The following is a 20,749-nucleotide window of genomic DNA, read 5'->3' on the forward strand; positions in this document are numbered from 1 at the left end:
CAGGAATAGAACCCTTTCATTTTTCAGGGTCTGATTCGATGTGGTTTAATTGTTATTAAATAAACAAAAATAATAATAAATAAATATTTATTAAAAAAAAAATTATGAGGCGTGCACTTTTGGATTTTCCAAATTATTTTAGCATTGGCATATCAAACAATATGTAGCGGGTAGCCAATCGGTGGTAAGTGCAGGGGGCCCATTACCATCGCAACTACTCCGTTGCTTTCCATAAAGCAGAATCGTCATATTATTTATGTACACACACACTTGACGTACAAATATACGAAACATTTTATAAAGTAAAATAAATGACAAATATGAAATAACCTTGTAAGTATTAATTTATGTTCTATTTTTTGTTCAGTTTCTATAATATTATAACATCGGGCGATGAGGTGAAAAGCATGATGGAAATAACTAATTATTAACTGCAATGATATTTTATGCACGATTTTGTAACTTATGCATCTAAATACCGCTGTAAACTATGATGAACACGCGACACCGTCTAAACTGCATTTGCAAGGCATGCAGAGTCGCGGGAGCGTCAAGTGACGCGACATGAATTAGTAAATTTGAATATTCGTTAAGAAAAGGGGCGAGCAGCGGCGACAGGCGCCGCGTACGCTGTAATTACACGAGGACAAATTGTGGCCGGCGCCGCGGCCATTACTTCACCATTTTCTAAAAAATGGCTCTCGTTAGCACTGTTTGTTCCTGCTCTGATGAATTCACGTTAATTTTTCATTGTCTCTAGAATATTCTCCATTACTTTCAACGTTCTAGTTATTTTGCGACCTGAAATATTGTCGCTTATTTTCCCAGAATTTGCCTTTCATAGATAACTAGAGGTTCGCCCCGGCTTCGCCCGTGGTACATATTTCGCAATAAAATCGAATCCGATCTCCATACCAAATTTCATTCAAATTGGTTCAGTAGTTTAGGCGTGATTGAGTAACAGACAGACAGACAGAGTTACTTTCGCATTTATAATATTATATAAGTATGGATTTTTGTAATGATAATGTACAACTTATCTTTCTTTTTTATGTTATTTTTAAACGTAGGCACAATGTAAAACACATAAGTGGGAGAAGACCCGCTTCCTGGGACACGGTGTTTTACTTGTTCAAGTGCATACGGAGTCAAATTCAAGCTGTATTTATTATGTCAATTAAGTTTCGTTATTATTTTAAGTGTGTAATAAAAAAAAAACAGTAATTTAATGCTTAACATGTAATTTTGAAAATAACGAAACAATTTATAATGTTTAGCTTCAGAGATTTAAAGAACACATCATTCAAATTATCTTGTTGTTCATACGTTGTGTCAGGCGGATCTACCCGAACGGCACGCTCGAGCTGCTGCCGGCGGGCGGGTTCGCGGCGGGCGGCCTGCCGGGCGGGCCGCGCCTTGTGCGCTGCCGGGCCGACAACGCGCACGGGACCATCGTCTCACGAGACGTGCACATTGTGCCTGGTACGCTAATTTTTTAATGGTTATGATTTTAACGTGATAACGTTTTTAAAATCGTTTTAGTCGGGTGACATGTTCAGAAACTTGTGTCACACCAAAACCTCACGAGCGCGATCGCAGGTATAACGAGAGAGAGACGGACCGATCTCCCGTCTCATCTCGAGCGCTGCCACCAATAAGACGTTATCACGTAAACATCTCGATCGTAAACCTACTTTACAAACAACCAATTTTTTTTTTATCGATAGATTATACCTACTTTGTTTCGTATTAAGTAGGGAGCAATTTTGTACCATAGATTATTAACTAGTAGTGTCTAAACGCAACATTCCGAAGCTACAAAATCAATAAAGAAAAGCAATATCACGTAGCATATCCGCGATGTTACCGTTTTAGTTGTTTTGAATGTTTTGTTGGAATTATCTAGCTGCAGTGAAATATGAGAACTGCAGCGAAATTGCAGTCGTGATTTTGTATTGTCACAGACAAGCCAGGCACATACCATAAAGCAATAGATTACCCGAATTGGCTGTTATTTATGTAACTTTTGTAAAATGTCGTCCCGGATGCAAATTCAAAAATATTTTATGCTACTAATTTCATGGTATGCGTCATATAACTTAAATTCGATTATAAAGTAGACGAATCAGTTCTTAGTGATTATATAAACAACATAATATTATGTACTTACACTTCTATGATAATAACGTTATATTAAAATTTCATAAAGGACTGCTTTGTCTTACCCACAACTACTGAACTTCGCGTTAACAACCAAATCTGAAATCATTATTATAAAAGGTAGTCATTGTTTAATTACTTTATTATATCATAAATTACTAGCTGTCTCGTCAAACACTGTTCTACCTTACTGAAATACAGATGCTGTTCGATTATTGATTCTCAAACCTATCCGATATGAAATATATCACAAAATTTCATGAGAATCGATCAACCGTTTCGGTTAACTTGAACACCACGACACGAAAATTTTATGAAGCTATTAGTACTACATCACATTATTATATTGTAATACTGTGACTACGTTTTTATTAGTGACATTTGTTGTGCAGTAGCGGACGGCAACTGGGAGGTGACGGTGGAGGCGCCGGCGGCGGGCGCGGGCGGCGTGGCGGCGCTCACGTGCCGCGTTAGCGGGGCGCCCGCGCGCGCCGCGCTGTGGTACCGCGCCGACAGCGTGCTCTCCGTCGACGCGCCCTCGCCTGGTGCGTACCCACTAGCCATACTTCTATGCTTCTATGTTACACTTTCATAGTCAAATAACTAAGTAAAGTTTGCGCATTTTAATATAGGTATCACTAATCTAGTAGGTACCACACATAATGACTGTATTCAATTTTTGTAAATGCCGTCGATATTGAGCGACAAACATTCTTGATTCTTTCATATTGTCTTTAAAAATCATCAATTTTAAAAGATCTGGATTTAGTGATTAATAAATATTTATTAAAAAAAAGCAGTACTAGCGACCAGCCCCGGCTTCGCGCGCCGCAAACGCTACGTCCCGCAATTTTTAAATCTGTAATATCTTCGAAAATATTCACTTAAATCATACGGTGTAAAGGGCCATATAGATCTATATTAAATGAACAATGTATTCAAGGTATTTAATTGGTTAAGGATTAATGCTGTATTGGTTAAAATCGCTTCGAAAATTAGCCATTATTTGTCGTAAAAAGTAAATGACAAAAAAAAAGTTATTGTGGGTTATCCATAAGAGATAGACATATACCATCACGGACTTTTCTGTAGACCTTTTCAATGTGTACAATACTTAGTACATTATTTTGATAAAACTCGTAGGGTTCAGCCTGCGTTTGCAATGTAAGCGGAAAAAATGTAATTATTTACGACATCACATTAGAAACCTCAAAAATAACAGTACTTCTCCACTATTTAATGGATGTTATTATACATATAAACCTTCCTCTTGATTCACTCTATCTATTAAAAAAAACCGCATCAAAATCCGTTGCGTAGATTCAAGATTTCAAAGATTTAAGCATACAAAGGGACATAGGAAAATAGGGACAGAAAATGCGACTTTGTTTTATACTATGTAGTGATTCAGTAAAATTTAAAATAATAATTCTCTCAGCTAAAATTTCTTCTCCCTGTCGATTTCAATTTGTATCAATCTTGTTTGTTATGAAAAAGCGTCTAAAAAGTTTTATCATCAAAAGCTAAAGTAACAAGAGAGTCAAAATTCTTTTTCCTCTTGAATTATTGGCGCACATAAATAGCGCTGAAGGGGGAAAAGTGGACACCGTAAAGTGGGTGTCCATAAATCTATCATCCGACGAGACCCGCTCCGTCGCTAATTAATGGAGCAGCTAGATGAGCTCTAAAAATTAATATCTTAGTGTGGAAGCATCTTTGACATGAGCTTTACGTGTTCAGGTAGTACTACCAATGAAATGAAAAAGCAATCCGCTATCCCAATGGTTTATATCGCATAATATTTGGCTATTATGTCATCTATCATATTCATTTAAAAAGTCGTGTTATTATATTAATTACGATAGGAAAGTCACATTAATTGCGGTGCCTGTACAATAAATATCTCAAGACATTGTATTCCGAGGGTGTTACCAGAGCAATCGATCGATCATTGATCGTCGGCATCGACCCTTGCTAGATTTAAAGGTAAACAAGGATATTGAATTCTTGAAATTATGAAATAGTAAAAATAAATTCTTACTGTACTAACATTATAATTAATCTATCGATTGTTGAACGCTTGCTCATTCGTCGTGCAAACGTCGCAATCTAATGAACTCAGAACTCAGAAGGCACTTCCCCTAGAAGTGTAATAATGACTGCAATAACTCGCATGCGTCGGTTTAACGCCCAATATTAAAACTTAACAAATTCGATACATGCCACTTCGCAATAACCTTTAATGAGAAAATAGTGATATTGCCTTTCACACACCTACTCACTAATGAAACGTTCTTTAAATTATATTTAATTTAATGGAATTTAAAATTGATACTATTGTCAATCAAATAATATATTTAGTGGATTCCAAATACAATTAAATTTGAACAGTGACGTGGAACATGAAGCGCCTTGCATGAGCCGCTTTATGCAACTTAACTCGTAAATCTCATTCCTGACTGCACTCTGGGCTAATCTGCACACAAGCGCTAGTTCTTTATCTATACTAATATTATAAAGAGGAAAAGTTTGTAAGTATGTATGTATGTATGTATGTATGGTTTTCACGCAAAAACTACTGGACCGATTTCAAAAATTCTTTCACCATTAGAAAGCTGCATCTTTACTGAGCAACATAGGCTATATTGCATTTTCAAAAAAATTAGAGATCCTTACCAAAAATGCAATAATGTAACCCAAGGTGTAAAAAAATCCTCAATAAAACTTCTGTCATCGCGTGCGCTGCAGAATCTATTGAAGATAGAACAAAAAAATGTTCTACGGATATAGAATGGATCAATATCTACAAGAAAGTCCGCGATACCATATGTCCATCTTCAGTAGTTATGTTACTACAACAACTTTTTTACGTTTTCAAAGTAAATAGAAGTGGCGACAGTAATCAAACCATGTTATCCATACACATATATTAATCCTTATCCCATTAAATGATGTTTTATTATAGACTGTTTCAATACCAGCAAAATACTTTTTAAATGAAAAGAATTGGATATTCCATTCAAAAGATATAACGAATTTTTAAAAGTGTCAATCTACAGAAAATAGTAGGTATACTGTTCGAGCAGGCCGTAGTGCGGGGGTCACGGAGGAATTCTACCAATATGCGTCTTGACGGAACACAGTGGGGTTTTGGTCGGTAGGAATCCGTCATAACCCACGGCCCCTCCCCCGGAGGCCGTGGGTATCTATGAAAGATTTCCCCACTAAAACAAAAAAAAGGCCGTAGTGCGGGACGGGGTAAAGGTGATTTTCATGTGATTAAAAATTAAACCTATAGTCCGACCTATAGTAGACTTTTCACTGTAACGATATCGCTATCTATGCGAGTGAAACCGCAGGGCATTGCTAGTACTATATAAAAGCTGTAGGTAGTTCGGCTTACAAGGCAATATTAATTAAAGCGATATCTCATCGGGGCGGCGGTAACTCAGGCCGACGTGATGTATGGCGCTCCCTCACACTCTTGTGTAATCTTCCTACCAGCGTTTTATCTCGTCCAACTTACTAATCTTGCGATTAAACCGGATATTCTAATTAATTCACGCTACGTCCTCTGTAGGGACACACATATGCAATTCGCAGCCAATGTTGAGTAGTGCTGCTGCCCCCAAGGTTGCCCAAATAATAAAGCCTATCACTTTAATCACTTTTAATCCTTTTTACAATGTGTGTTGTTTAAGCTAGCCGTTATGCACTACTGACTAATAATTATTCTAATAAATCTAAAAAGCGTCGGGGAAACAATGTGGACGCACACATATACAAAAAGCTCGGTCAGCGAATTGCATATGTGTGTCCCTACATCCTCTATAAACACTTATTAAAACTCGATATAACATCCGATATTGTGCTTAATATGCGCGTCTGAATATTAATGAGTGAACGGGAACTGAAAGTAAACAAATCGAATTCATTAAATTTGACGCCAAGCAAACATATTATACAGTTACCGCTTTCTTACCTGTATATTTGTTTGATATAAATTGACAATTTACATAAGTGTTGTTTCGCCTGTAAAAAGTTAAGAAGTTATGGTAGTTAACGCAATCCATTCAGTAGATTGGAGCTTTTGACATAATTGGCCTAAAAATCATACACTACACATATATGTTTGCACGTCAGAGTCGCGCTACCTGTCGGCGGGCGACACGCTGCTGATCCGCGGCGTGTCGGCAGCGGACGCGGGCGCGTACAGCTGCCTGGCGCGCCACGACCTCACCGCGCTCACCAAGCGCTCCCGCCCGGCGTTGCTCGACGTGCTGCGTTAGTAATCCCTTGCGTTCTGACTATTGTTACAATAAGCAGGGCAATTCATCATTGTTTTAATACAGCTGTTTATAACTGTAAGATTATTATCTATACTAATATTATAAAGCTGAAGAGTTTGTTTGTTTGTTTGTTTGTTTGAACGCGCTAATCTCGGGAACTACTGGTCCGATTTGAAAAATTCTTTCAGTGTTAGATAGCTCATTTATCGAGGAAGGCTATAGGCTATATACCATCACGCTACGACTAACAGGAGAGGAGCCACGGGGGTGAAACCGCGCGGAGCGGCTAGTAATATTATAAAAATGGAATAAAACAATTTTCAAAGATCAATGATCAACTATTATCTTTCCTCATAACATATTCAAGATATGACGAATGGATTGACTTACAGTGTAAGTTTTTATTGCGGCAAACCTTTAGGAAGCTTCACCGCTGCACGTTTGTTAACGCCAGACTAACAAAGTTGGCAAATTGCCAACATTTGCCACTCCGACTACACAACTGGATCCACTCAATTTATATCAAAGTTCAGCTTAATGTATTTACTTCAGAGACGTTCAATACTACAACTTATTTCAAGGTTTATTAAAAGCGTTCCTATCTTTCTTACTTAAAGCTTATATTATTACGTATTTCATTAAACTTTTCGTGCGTGGAGTTTGCTTGATTGTACCTATTTATTTACTCTTTGTGCGTTCCATTTATTTTAAAGGGAATATAATATTTTATGGCAATTATTGAGAGCTGTATTACTTTTACGTTAAGAATTGCCTACTCTTTTTGATGATACAATTCAATGCAAATATGTATTATACTTTATTTTATTATGGCTCTTGTAATAATGATAATATGAAATTGATATCTATTGATAATAATTTGCTCGGTACCTGTGGGCCACGCAGCGAGCTCGGCGGGATCTGCGCCGCGCGTGGTGTCGCCGGCCCGCGAGCTTGCGCCGCCCGCCGGCGCGCTGCTGTGCCTGCCCTGCGCCAGCACGGACTACCCGCCACCACATTACACGTAACATCTCACTTCCATAAGTAAAATTATTTATAACTTTATTTTATTTTCGTCCACTTTTTACAACAAAAAAAAGGCCTCTATCTTTAATTTATAATTCTAAAAGCTTGTTTCAACGACTGGACTTTTGTTACTTATTTCTTATTACCTAAGGGAAATATTGAAGTTCTCACTATTTTCATTCACTATTTGGTGTAGTTGGTACCGCGAGTCGCAGGGGCGGCTGCAGCCCGTCGAGGCGTCGAGCACCGCCTGGCTGTGGAGCGGCGGCGCGGCGCTGTGCCTGCGCGCCGGCCGAGACACCAGCGGGGCCTGGCTCTGCAAAGCCTTTAATGTCTTCGGCGACGCCACGGCTCAAATAAGGCTAGATGTGCAGCTTGACATTACGGTTGACGTACAGCCAGAAGTCACGGTGAGTTTTTATTGATGGCTCAGTATTTTAATAAAGTCATAAACTGTGAATATGAAAAATTTTCCTTTTTTTTGTTCAATTTTAGTGCCAAGTTGACAAAATAGTATCTTTTATTCCGCAAAAACTAAGACGGTCAAATTGGGATACTAACTTTATCATTCAACTTCTCTTCCAAAAAGATTGGAGAGCATAATTAAGTGCAAAGGATATTGACAAATAGCAACGCGTGCAGGTGGCGGAGGCGGGCAGCACGGTGCGGCTGAACTGCAGCACGAACGAGCCGGGCGCGTCGCTGCAGTGGTTGCACAACGGTGCGGCGCTGGCGGGCGCGGCGGGTGGCGCGCTCGTGCTGCGCGGCGCCGCGCGCGCTCACGCCGGCGTCTACCAGTGCGTGGCGCGCGCCGGCCTGCGCAGCGCACAGGCCTCCGCCGAACTTCGACTAGGGAGTAAGTGCTTCCTGTAGCATTCGACTCTTGAATGTATTAGAGCAGGCTCCAAGGAGATGTTCGTTTGCAAAAATCGCGGACCTAAATCTGACTTCTGATATATATTGTATAGATCCCAGACATCCTATAGACAGATGTTGCCAACCAGTTTTGTGGTCCCCCTGCCCGCACCCCGGTAATTAAATATGGCATACAAAGAAAAAAATAAAAATTTCCAAAACATGCCGTGTGGGGTATCAAATGAAAGAACTTATTGAGTAGATCACGAATATATAGCATACTATATACATTTCTTACACTTTCTCTAAGATTTTTTAGAAAATTTACGAAAATGGTCCATTTTTGAGTTAACTTTAAACCACTATAGATTGAAAACTCATGAATATATTTTTTAAATTATTATTTTAAATAATTAACAATAGTCCATTGTTTATGGTTTAGATATAAATTCCGTAACGAAAAACCTCACGCTCCCCACTCCGACGGGCTCGGAGGTGTGGCTTGAAGGCTATGCAATAGCTTTACCGCGGCAGTCCCCGAGTGCCACACGTCTTTTTTATAAAATTGTACGCATAATTTTATATTATTATCTAAGGTACAATTTCATAAAAAGGGTTTGCGTAAGTATAGATCACCAACAGGCAACAACACTTGATTGACACGCCGCGAGTCCCGACTCTCCCGGCCGACGCTAATTAACCCCCGCGTCCATCATCCGTGACTCGTGACCCAAATTAATTGACCACTGACAAGCTCAGGCCGCTTGTCACATTATTATAATATCATATGCCTACTGAAGCCATTCATAATAAAAGAGACGAGAGGATATTAATCTATACTTATAATAAATCTGTAGAGGCCAATTCTGTACATGAAATATATTTAAAAAAAACTATGAAGGGGTGATAAGGGATTGCTACTGATGCCAAAAATACAATCAGTAAAATTTTAGTCTGTCTGTCTGTCTGTATATTCGTTATAGAAACAAAAACTACACGACAGATTTTAACGAAATTAGGCACAATTATTCTTCATACTTCTGGGCAGGTTATAGTATACTTTTATTGCGCTACGATCAATATGAGCTGAGCAGTGAAGGGAAATATTGGGAAAACGGGAGAAGTTACTCCATTTTTTAAGCTTCCGTCGCGTGTGCGGCCTTAAAGGTTAAAGCTACATAGAAATCATGTACGACACAAATTTTCTTAAATTATTATTATTATAATAAAAATAAATTCCTAGACAGCATATTATGTCTATCTTTAGTTAATTGACTAACAATAACACGTGAAACTTCAATAGCTTAGCAATTCGGAGCTTTTTGATTATATTTGTCTACTCCTACGTTTACAACACTCTTACTAATTCCTTATTAAAGTTAACATTATTACCTATTCAATAAAAAAAGAATCATGTAAATCGGTGTAGAAACACCAAAGTTATACATGAAATACGTTATATTATATAATATTTTTGTGTTATCAGTTGCCGCGTTCGACGCGCTTCGCGGCGGGAGCTATAAAAAGGCTGCGAGTCCGCACCCGTTTTGCGTTGTCACGGCATCACGTGTGAACGGCTGAACCGATTTCAATAATTCTTTTTTTATTATATTCCTTGAAGTACGAGGATGATCTTATGTAGAGAAAACGTAAATATGTACCACGGGCGACTCCGGGGCGGACCGCTAGTATCAAATATTATTACAGAAAAATATAAACACCTATCTAACGACAAGCTCCGACGAATCAACTAACGAGAATTTGTCTTTAGGGTCGAATAAAAATTAATCTTTTTTAGTCGCCTATTTTAATGAACTACATAATATGTTAATGAATGCCAAAGGAAAAAATAGGTCAAGCGTCAACTTCATTAACCATTCGCTGTAAGAAAACAGGAGAAATATCCGATATAATATAATAGCGCTAAATTTATTTGTGTAATTCGGCCCAGTCACATCGTAAAGTGAATCATTATTTATGGGATTATACGGTTTACTTCTTAATAATTTTATAATAGAGTTTAAGTAACAAAGGCGTGCAATATGCGATGAAATGAAATATTAATATGTAGAAATATACGATGAAATGAAAAATAATCTTATATATCATAAATGTATCATTGTCGATAAAAGCAAAAATATATTTCTATAATATTAATTACTAGATTTCCGCCCGCAGCTTCGCCCACGTTTGCAAAGGAAAACCCGCATAGTTCCCGTTCCCGTGGGATTTCCGGGATAAAAACTATCCTATGTGTTAATCCAAGTTACCCTCTATATGTGTGCTAAATTTCATTGTAATCGGTTCAGTAGTTTTTACGTGAAAGAGTAACAAACATCCATACATCCATACATCCATACATCCTTACAAACTTTCGCCTTTATAATATATATTAGATTTATATATTTATATAATATTAGATTAGATATTAGATTAGATTGTTTCTTGAATTGATAAAGGCATTGTAATATTCACCATTTATCGCTGTCCTCTCGAATAGATTCACAGTGTTGGAAGTCTTAATAACTTGTTGTCTAAGATCCAATTCGATATAAAAAACGATTTCATTAATTAAGTGCTGCGAGAGATGCCAATGGGGGGGTAGCGGGGCGGGAAGCGAGGGGGAACAATTCCAATAAAGTGTTTGAGAGGATGAAATCAATCAGTAAATTGAGTTTGTTTCCGGAACGTATTGTGCGATTAAGCGCATAAATCTACGTTGTATAATGACCGGATAAATTACAAGCGCTGACTGAAATTGTAGAGTGTGTAAATTTCATTTACAAATTTAATATCATCGGCTTATTACTCGTACTGGGTATCTATTTATGTCATAACTTTCTGGGATTCAAATAATAACTTATTTTAACTGCTTAATGACAATATCTAGGTCAATCTGCAACTACAATAAAAACAACATTACAAGCTGCTCTACCTGTGGTCTCTAAAAAGCTAACGCGATTCGGAAAACTTTTACATATGGCTTAACAACATAATAGCACAAAATAGTATGCTATACGAAATTTTATTATTTTGTGAACTCATTATTCTTTTGAGTAATTGAGGGTACAACTGACAGATTCCCCGCCGGAGCTCCAGTACACGTTCATAGAGCAGGCGCTGCGCGCTGGCGGCCCCGTGGCGCTGCGCTGCGCCGCCGCCGCCTCGCCGCCGCCCGCCTTCGTGTGGCTGCTCGACTCGCAGCCGCTCGACCGCTACATTGCCAGACACAGGTATCGCAAGCCTCGCCGATACCGCAGCGAGAGACTGCGTAAACAATGTAACCCCATGTTATATAGCCAGTAACGGTATGCTCGGACAGGTACTCCATATCGGAGGAGACGACGGTGTCGGGCGAGGTGGTGTCGCTGCTGAACATCTCGGCGGCGGCGGCAGCAGACGGCGGCCGCTACACGTGCCGCGCGCACAACCCGCTCGGCGCCGTCGAACACTCCGCTAGACTCAATATTTATGGTATCTATAACTATATACATCCAATATCATATCTTATAAGTATCAGAGAATAGTGTAATGAATCGAATCGATAAAAAAAAGTGAACTTGAGTATCGTAACAGATTAATTGTATATACCCAGTGTAACGCGTTTTCGAATCCCGCTTCGTGGTAGATTTTTTCTCTTATTCTTTAAAAATTTATCCATTTGAAAATTATACAGGAATTTATGGAAAATGTTCCAACAATTGAACAGTTCTATTTTTTACTATATTTTACATACCTACTAGTAATTACAAGTCGAAGCTTAACGTGTATTTTTCATGATTTTGTAGCATGTATATTAATAAATAATAAAAAAATAAAAAGTTCATTTATTTGCCTTCACAACTTAAGCTATTACAAAGGAACTAAATATGTAAACGTGTAGCATTTTCGTTGTGAAGGACTAGTGTCTGAAATAGGTCTGTGAAAGACCTGTAGTACAGATCACTAGCCCCCCTCGCGGATAGCACTATTAAAAATACATTCAAAGTTTCAATAATCAAACGACAATAAGAAGAGAAAAGGCAAAAACAATAGACTGAACTTAAATCTAATTCTACTTAAAAAGTAACTTAAAATAATATGCGTGACCAGTGTGTTAGTGAGTGTTTGTCTGCATGTATGTGTGCGCGTGTATGTTTGTATGTGTGGGTGTGTGTGAATGTGTATGTTAGTGTGTGCGTCTGCGTGTTTATATTAATATGTATGTATGTATATAATATAGTGTGAGACCCATTCGTTAAAAAGTCTTCAAATAACGATTTTCGTGGGACTCACCTCCGCCATACGGACTACTGATATCCACTTAATCGGCATGTTTTTCTGAACACAAAAAGTGCGGTTGTCACTTCCTAGGGGTATGGAGGGGGGATTTATGACGTAGCAAAGATGGCCGTCGGGCCATTCTATTATGCGGTATATCTAGATAACTACTGGACCGATTTACTTAAAAAGGGTGTCAGTTGAAAGATAATTAAATAAACATTATTTCATTCCTAGTATTTATTAATGTAAAACTAGTAACAACTGAAATATTTTCAAAAAACAACTTTTTATGAAATGAATATTTTTTTTTAATGTAAAAAACTCGGTAACCGTTAGAATTATGAGAATTTAGCTTATTATAAAACATATAGCTACTTTAATCACCTTTCTAATGAACCTTCAATAATGACAATGGAACAATAAACAATGGAACTACAGCCTATTAATTGAGCGTCGGTAGCGCCGAATTAGCCCTTTGTTGGTATGAATCATCTTGAAATTATCTTTACATATTAAAATCATCAGTAAAGTCAATTTCATCTAAAGACCTCGAAGTGATATCATGTCAATGTAAAGCTGGTTGCCGTTCATCCCGCTGTGGATGTAGTGACAAAAATACGTCATAACTCCCCCCTCCATACCCCTAGGAAGTGACAACCGCACTTTTTGTGTTCAGAAAAACATGCCGATTAAGTGGATATCAGTAGTCCGTATGGCGGAGATAAGTCCCACGGAAATGAATTTTATTTCAATTGGGGACTGTACTAATAATGATAATAATATGGGGAATGAAATAAAGACAATTGCGTTTTTTGGTCACTTTGACATTTCAACAGATAATCTATCGACATAGAAGAAAAATGTATTCTTTACATGTATATTGTATATTATAGCATGTAACAATAACACAACTAAATAATGTTTTGTCGGATGGCAGGTACCCCGTCGGTGCGGCCGCTGGGCCCAGTACGCGCGGTGGCCGGCGACAACCTCACGCTGCTGTGCCCCTACGCCGGATATCCGATCAGGTCCATAGAGGTGCATTTGATAGCATAATTCTAAACTTTACATTAATAACATTCTAAAATGATTGTGCTTATAACATATTTTTTGCACTAACAATAAATATTAATGTTAAACTATATCTATAATATTACGTAAATGTAGTTTTGTATAAACTGCCTTACTAGAAATTAAAATAATTTGGAAAATCCAAAAGTGCACGCCTCATAATTTTTTTTTAATAAATATTTATTAATTATTATTTTTGTTTATTTAATAACAATTAAACCACATCGAATCAGACCCTGAAAAATGAAAGGGTTCTATTCCTGAGCATACTCAAGCGTAAGAGAAAAAAAAAGACTCGATTAGTAAAGTATTTCGGTCGCTATCGTGTTAACAAGAAAAAGGATCCGCACATACAGACACACGGACGTCCAAGACAGAACTTTTTTAAACTGTTTTTTAACTAGTTTAAATAACAAAAATGACATCAAAAATATCATGAACGTTAAAAATAGTGTTTTTTCTTAATATGTGTGTGTATGTATTATCTTACAAGTGCAATGTATGATACATAAAGATATTTTAAGTTTGAAAAATCAGATGTTTTGCGCGAAGTGACAGTAGTACCCACCTCAACGCTTCGCTTATGAGGCGTGCAAAAATTTATGGCCTTCTTTATTAGAATTATCATTATTTCTGTTCCTTATCATGGGAAGAATATTATGAAACAATAAACAGATTGTTGAACAAAAATAAGTAATAAAATAGCATGCCGGTGCACAGTTCGGTGCGGTGGTCGCGGCGCGGCGGGGCGGCCCTGGGCGGTGCGGGGCGCGTGGTGGCGCGCGGGGCCGCGCTCTCGCTGGCGCCCGCGCTGCCGCAGGACGCCGGCCACTACGCCTGCTCCGTCTCCGCGCCACCCGCGCATCCCGCCTCCAGAGATATCGAAATACAAGTCAGAAGTGAGTGGATTTGACCATTTTGAATCAAAGGCTACGATTACATAATGTACCTAATGTATTCTTGAATTGAGAGTTCATCGTAGTTTGTGTATTACCACCTTGTTTATGTTGATATGATGACTCAATAAAATAATTATTATATCTTGTACTGTTATCTAGATCCGCCAAAAATATCACCGTTCATGTTCTCGCCGGAGCTCACAGAAGGCAGTTCTGTGCAAGTGTTATGTGGAGTGTCGTCGGGGGACAAGCCCATGTACTTCTCTTGGCTGAAAGATGGAGCGCCTTTGCCACCTAATTTACAGGTTCAGTTTTATTAACAGAATTTGTTTAGTACCTAAATAACTCACAGTTTCATATTTCTCATTGCTCTATACCTACACCTCAGATCGAAGAAAAGAGCTTGAACGAGTTTTCTCTCCTAATGTTTTCCGAATTGACGGCTCAGCACAGCGGTGCCTATACTTGTCGAGTCGCCAACCACGCCGCCACGGTCAACTACACTGCGTCACTCACGGTCAAAGGTAACAAAATCAAAACTCTGCAATATAAATTATTTTGACATTAGTTCATCAATTGACAGGAAATAATAATCGAATTTTAATATTGCTATTTAGTTATTTCTAAATTCATTGCTTCATTTGTTGGTCGTTGTAGTAGGGTTCATAATTAAGTAATTCATTAATAAGAGAGTCAAAAAATAATAACGGATTATTAAAATTAGTTGCTCCTTCGTGGGTCACGGAGGCCGTTGATTCCGCCGTGCTGCTGGGAGCGCCGTTGCAGTTGGAGTGTGTTGCTAAGGGATATCCCACGCCAATTGTAACGTGGTATAGAAGAATAGGTTTGTATTTTTTTCCAAACGAAGTTTGGTTTATTATCAACTAGCGACCCGCCCCGGCTTCGCACGGGTGCAATGGCGGCCGGCCGATACCGCCGCAAACGCTACGTCCCGCAATTTTTAAATCTGTAATATCTTCGAAAATATTCACTTAAATCATACGGTGTAAAGGGCTATATAGATCTATATTAAATGAACAATGTATTCAAGGTATTTAATTGGTTAAGGATTAATGCTGTATTGGTTAAAATCGCTTCGAAAATTAGCCATTATTTCTCGTAAAAAGTAAATGACAAAAAAAAGTTATTGTGGGTTATCCATAAGAGATAGACATATACCATCACGGACTTTTCTGTAGATCTTTTCAATGTGTACAATACTTAGTACATTATTTTGATAAAACTCGTAGGGTTCAGCCTGCGTTTGCAATGTAAGCGGAAAAAATGTAATTATTTACGACATCACATTAGAAACCTCAGAAATAACAGTACTTCTCCACTATTTAATGGATGTTATCTATACATATAAACCTTCAATAAAATCATAAAAAAACCCACAATAACTTTTTTTTGTCATTTACTTTTTATGACAAATAATGGCTTATTTTTGAAGCGATTTTAACCAATACAGCATTAATCATTAACCAATTAAATACCTTGAATACATTGTTCATCTTATAATATAAAAATGAATCCCAAAATGTGTTGGTAAGCGCATAACTCGAGAACGGCTGAACCGATTTCGATAATTATTTTTTTATTATATTCCTTGAAGTACGAGGATAGTTCTTATGTAGAGAAAACGTAAATATTATGTACCTACCACGGGCGAAGCCGGGGCGGACCGCTAGTTTAATATAGATCTATATGGCCCTTTACACCGTATGATTTAGGGCCGATTTTTCAATCCCGAGATAAACAGTCTAATAACTACCCCTCGAATAGATTTATTCAATTATTTATCTTACTCATAACGGCTCGCCTATTTTTCAATCGTGATTTATTTGATGAATAACTATCTGACCAAATATTTCCATATTGGCAGCTCTGCTCTCGGAGTGGCGAAACAAACATATTAAATTAGTCAGGTTAGAGCGGGATAGAGACAACTCTTGCAATTTGTCAACAACCGTCATTATGACTCACGTCAGGAGTGCATTTTAAGTTTGTCTTGTATTGCTCTTGTCTTCTATGATTGTTGATTGTTGTTTTGATTCGAGTAAAGAGTTTGGTTAAATTTGTGTTTCAATTTATATATTTTACGATGGAAACGACATACTTAAAGGCAGCGTTCGGCAAATTTTCAATGGCATGGTCATCAGTACTATCAAAAACATCAATTTCAATATGATTTTAATTGATAATAATTATATAGAAAGAGGTTTAATTGTTAATAATTCTACGCTCTATGTTATGACATACGAAAATATCCCAAATTTGACGCGTCAGTTGTCAACTCAAACGCCTAACCGTCGAATAGCGCGCTATCTGGCCGTTGGAGCGGCAAATAGATTTATTCCTCAAATAACGTAGTTATTCGATAGATAAGTCCTATTCGTCTATTGAAAAATTGAATATTTTGTTAACTGAAGAATAAAGTCTATCTAGCTGTTTATCTGAGCATTGAAAAATCGGCCCTTAAGTGAATATTTTCGAAGATATTACAGATTTAAAAATTGCGGGACGTAGCGTTTGCGGCGGTACCGGCCGGCCGCCCGGCTATAGGTATATTTTATACCCGTGCGAAGCCGGAGCCGAGCTGGCCGCTATGTTTTTATCATATTCTGTGATCTGTGGTTTTTAATTTTTATATATATTCGGTTATATATAAAAATTAAAAACCACATCGGGAGAGGGCGCCACTTTGACAGCGTAAACATTAGCTCCGTAAACAAAGTATATTTTAATTAATAAAAAGTGATTAATAAAGCGAAAACACAGTGTATTACTAAGTGTAAAAAACTTTGAAATTCAGTGCTACAAATGAAAGTTTAAACGCTTTTCTATACTTCTATACTAATATTATAAAGAGGAAAAGTTTGTAAGTATGTATGTATGTATGTATGTATGTATGGTTTTCACGCATAAACTACTGGACCGATTTCAAAAATTCTTTCACCATTAGAAAGCTGCATCTTTACTAAGCAACATAGGCTATATTGCATTTTCAAAAAAATTAGAGATCCTTACCAAAAATGCAATAATGTAACCCAAGGTGTAAAAAAATCCTCAATAAAACTTCTGTCATCGCGTGCGCTGCGGAATCTATTGAAGATAGAACAAAAAAATGTTCTACGGTATTATAGAATGGATCAATATCTACAAGAAAGTCCGCGATACCATATGTCCATCTTCAGTAGTTATGTTACTACAACAACTTTTTTACGTTTTCAAAGTAAATAGAAGTGCCGACAGTAATCAAACCATGTTATCCATACACATATATTAATCCTTATCCCATTAAATGATGTTTTATTATAGACTGTTTCAATACCAGCAAAATACTTTTTAAATGAAAAGAATTGGATATTCCATTCAAAAGATATAAGGAATTTTTAAAAGTGTCAATCTACAGAAAAAAGTAGGTATACTGTTCGAGCAGGCCGTAGTGCGGGGGTCACGGAGGAATTGAGGAATTCTACCAATATGCGTCTTGACGGAACACAGTGGGGTTTTGGTCGGTAGGAATCCGACATAACCCACGGCCCCTCCCCCGGAGGCCGTGGGTATCTATGAAAGATTTCCCCACTAAAACAAAAAAAAATAGGCCGTAGTGCGGGACGGGGTAAAGGTGATTTTCATGTGATTAAAAATTAAACCTATAGTCCGACCTATAGTAGACTTTTTACTGTAACGATATCGCTATCTATGCGGGTGAAACCGCAGGGCATTGCTAGTATCTACATAAACACGAAGAAAGTGATAAAAATAGCAATAACAACAAAGGATCTTTTTTAGGGTTCCGTAGCCAAAATGGCAAAAACGGAACCCTTATAGTTTCGTCATGTCCGTCTGTCCGTCTGTCCGTCTGTCCGTCTGTCACAGCCGATTTACTCGGAAACTATAAGTACTACAGTGATGAAATTTGATGGGAATATGTGTTGTATGAACCGCTACAAAAATATGACACTAAATAGTAAAAAAAAGAATTGGGGGTGGGGCCCCCCATACATGTAACTGAGGGATGAAATTTTTTTTTTCGATGTACATACCCGTGTGGGGTATCAATGGAAAGGTCTTTTAAAATGATATAAAGTTTTCTAAAAAACATTTTTCTTAAAGTGAACGGTTTTTGAGATATCAGCTCTCAAAGTCGTAAAAAGTATGTCCCCCCCCCCTCTATTTTTATAACTACGGGGTATAAAATTCTAAAAAAAATAGAGGTGATGCATGCTAATTAACTCTTTCAACGATTTTTGGTTTGATCAAAGTATCTCTTATAGTTTTTGAGATAGGTTGATTTAACTGTAATTTATTATATTTGCTGCTACGGAACCCTTTGTGCGCGAGCCCGACTCGCACTTGGCCGGTTTTATTTGGGTGCTATTATAATATTGTGCTGATTTATACTTTTTGTGATCTACGCGATTGTCCCCTGCATAGAAAAAACGGCTGATCGTATGAGAACCAAGTTCAAATAGAAAGTTATAAAACTAATAACCTACAAATATATTATGCATTGCTTAGTCATCTACAAGCGAACAATTATCATACAAGACAACAAGCGCCATCTATCGGCTTTTATAAAGAGCTCGGTTTTGTGGTGAGTCCCACCTATTGGAATTTTGACGAACTACGCCGTAGCTCGTTATTGTTGACATTCTCGAATAGTTCTGCCATATACCAACAGAGGGCGCTAAACATAAAAATGGACGAAATCAAAGACATGTTGCGAATTATGCAAGAGGAAATAAGGCAACAAAAAGTCGATATGCTAGCCATGAAAGAAGACATCAAATGCACCATTAATAATAACATAAATGAGAAATTTAAGCATTTAGAAATCAAAAACGAACAACTCGAACAAAAACTAGATTCACAAAAAATGAAAATTGATAATTTTGAGAAAACATTGAAGAAAAAAAATATATTAATATTCGGAGTAGAAGAGCGAGAAAAAAGCTATCAAGAGTTGGAGAAAAAAGTTTTAGATATTATAAATAACACACTTAACATCAAATGCGAAAAGCACTTCATCGAATCCGTGAGAAGACTTGGAATAAGAAGCGATAAAGTCAGACCCATTGTAATTACTCTACTTACTATGGGAATGAAAATACAAATCCTAAGAAACAAAAAGATGTTAGAAAACTCACCCTACTACATTAAAGAAGACTTTACATTAGATGTGCTCAATAAACGAAAAGAACTACAAAGAGAAATAGCGATGTTAAGGGAACAAGGAAAAAATGCTATAATAAAATATGATAAAGTTGTTATACTAAAAATAAAGACCAACATTTCAACCAACCACCGAACCAACATTCCGAATTTCAAAAACCTCATAATAAAAAAAGGAGCTTATCTGAATCCCCTGAAATGGCAACTTGCTCTTACAATTCAAATAAAATAACTCAAAAGCAGTCTCAAAAACAGCCTACAAAGATAAACAAGACTAATAATTTAAATAGTTTGGAAAATCCAAAAGTGCACGCCTCATAATTTTTTTTTAATAATTATTTATTAATTATTATTTTTGTTTATTTAATAACAATTAAACCACATCGAATCAGACCCTGAAAAATGAAAGGGTTCTATTCCTGAGCATACTCAAGCGTAAGAGAAAAAAAAAGACTCGATTAGTAAAGTATTTCGGTCGCTATCGTGTTAACAAGAAAATCCTCCGCACATACAGACACACGGACGTCCAAGACAGAACTTTTTTAAACTGTTTTTTAACTAGTTTAAATAACAAAAATGACATCAAAAATATCATGAATGTTAAAAATAGTGTTTTTTCTTAATATGTGTGTGTATGTATTATCTTACAAGTGCAATGTATGATACATAAAGACATTTTAAGTTTGAAAAATCAGATGTTTTGCGTGAAGTGACAGTAGTACCCACCTCAACGCTTCGCTTATGAGGCGTGCAATAACTATATTTTAAAAAAACCTACGCTTACAGTTGGAGATAAAATCCCTTCTCCATCCGGCTCAAAACAAAATACAGAATAGCAATTATTAACGCCCCCCCCTCTCGATCTCCCAACACGGCTTGTCACCGCGAGAGATCTAGACTATAACCCTCCAACATGTCACAAACTCTATATCTGTACATATAATGTGAAATCCCTATTATCACCACAAAGAATGATACTGTTAAAATACTCCCTAGAAAAAATAAAAT

At 37.3% G+C, this 20,749-nt stretch overlaps 1 protein-coding gene across 1 annotated transcript in view; it reads left to right on the forward strand.

Moving 5' to 3' along the window:
• LOC149908150 (cell adhesion molecule Dscam2-like) overlaps window positions 1–20,749 on the forward strand; it is a 73,269-nt gene that overhangs the window by 17,836 nt on the left and 34,684 nt on the right. The window contains exons 3-15 of the mRNA XM_090102694.1: window positions 1,337–1,482; window positions 2,553–2,705; window positions 6,304–6,444; window positions 7,353–7,470; window positions 7,669–7,882; window positions 8,115–8,328; window positions 11,407–11,560; window positions 11,650–11,801; window positions 13,528–13,618; window positions 14,382–14,560; window positions 14,720–14,865; window positions 14,949–15,084; window positions 15,285–15,404. Of these exons, the coding sequence (XP_089958820.1) occupies window positions 1,337–1,482; window positions 2,553–2,705; window positions 6,304–6,444; window positions 7,353–7,470; window positions 7,669–7,882; window positions 8,115–8,328; window positions 11,407–11,560; window positions 11,650–11,801; window positions 13,528–13,618; window positions 14,382–14,560; window positions 14,720–14,865; window positions 14,949–15,084; window positions 15,285–15,404 (1,964 nt within the window). The remainder of the gene's footprint in view (window positions 1–1,336; window positions 1,483–2,552; window positions 2,706–6,303; window positions 6,445–7,352; window positions 7,471–7,668; window positions 7,883–8,114; window positions 8,329–11,406; window positions 11,561–11,649; window positions 11,802–13,527; window positions 13,619–14,381; window positions 14,561–14,719; window positions 14,866–14,948; window positions 15,085–15,284; window positions 15,405–20,749) is intronic.

Source organism: Colias eurytheme, chromosome 6, assembly GCF_061535395.1.
Source record: "Colias eurytheme isolate Ceu_HAF_F1 chromosome 6, ilColEury1 Martin Lab GWU primary, whole genome shotgun sequence".
NCBI classification, from domain to species: domain Eukaryota; kingdom Metazoa; phylum Arthropoda; class Insecta; order Lepidoptera; family Pieridae; genus Colias; species Colias eurytheme.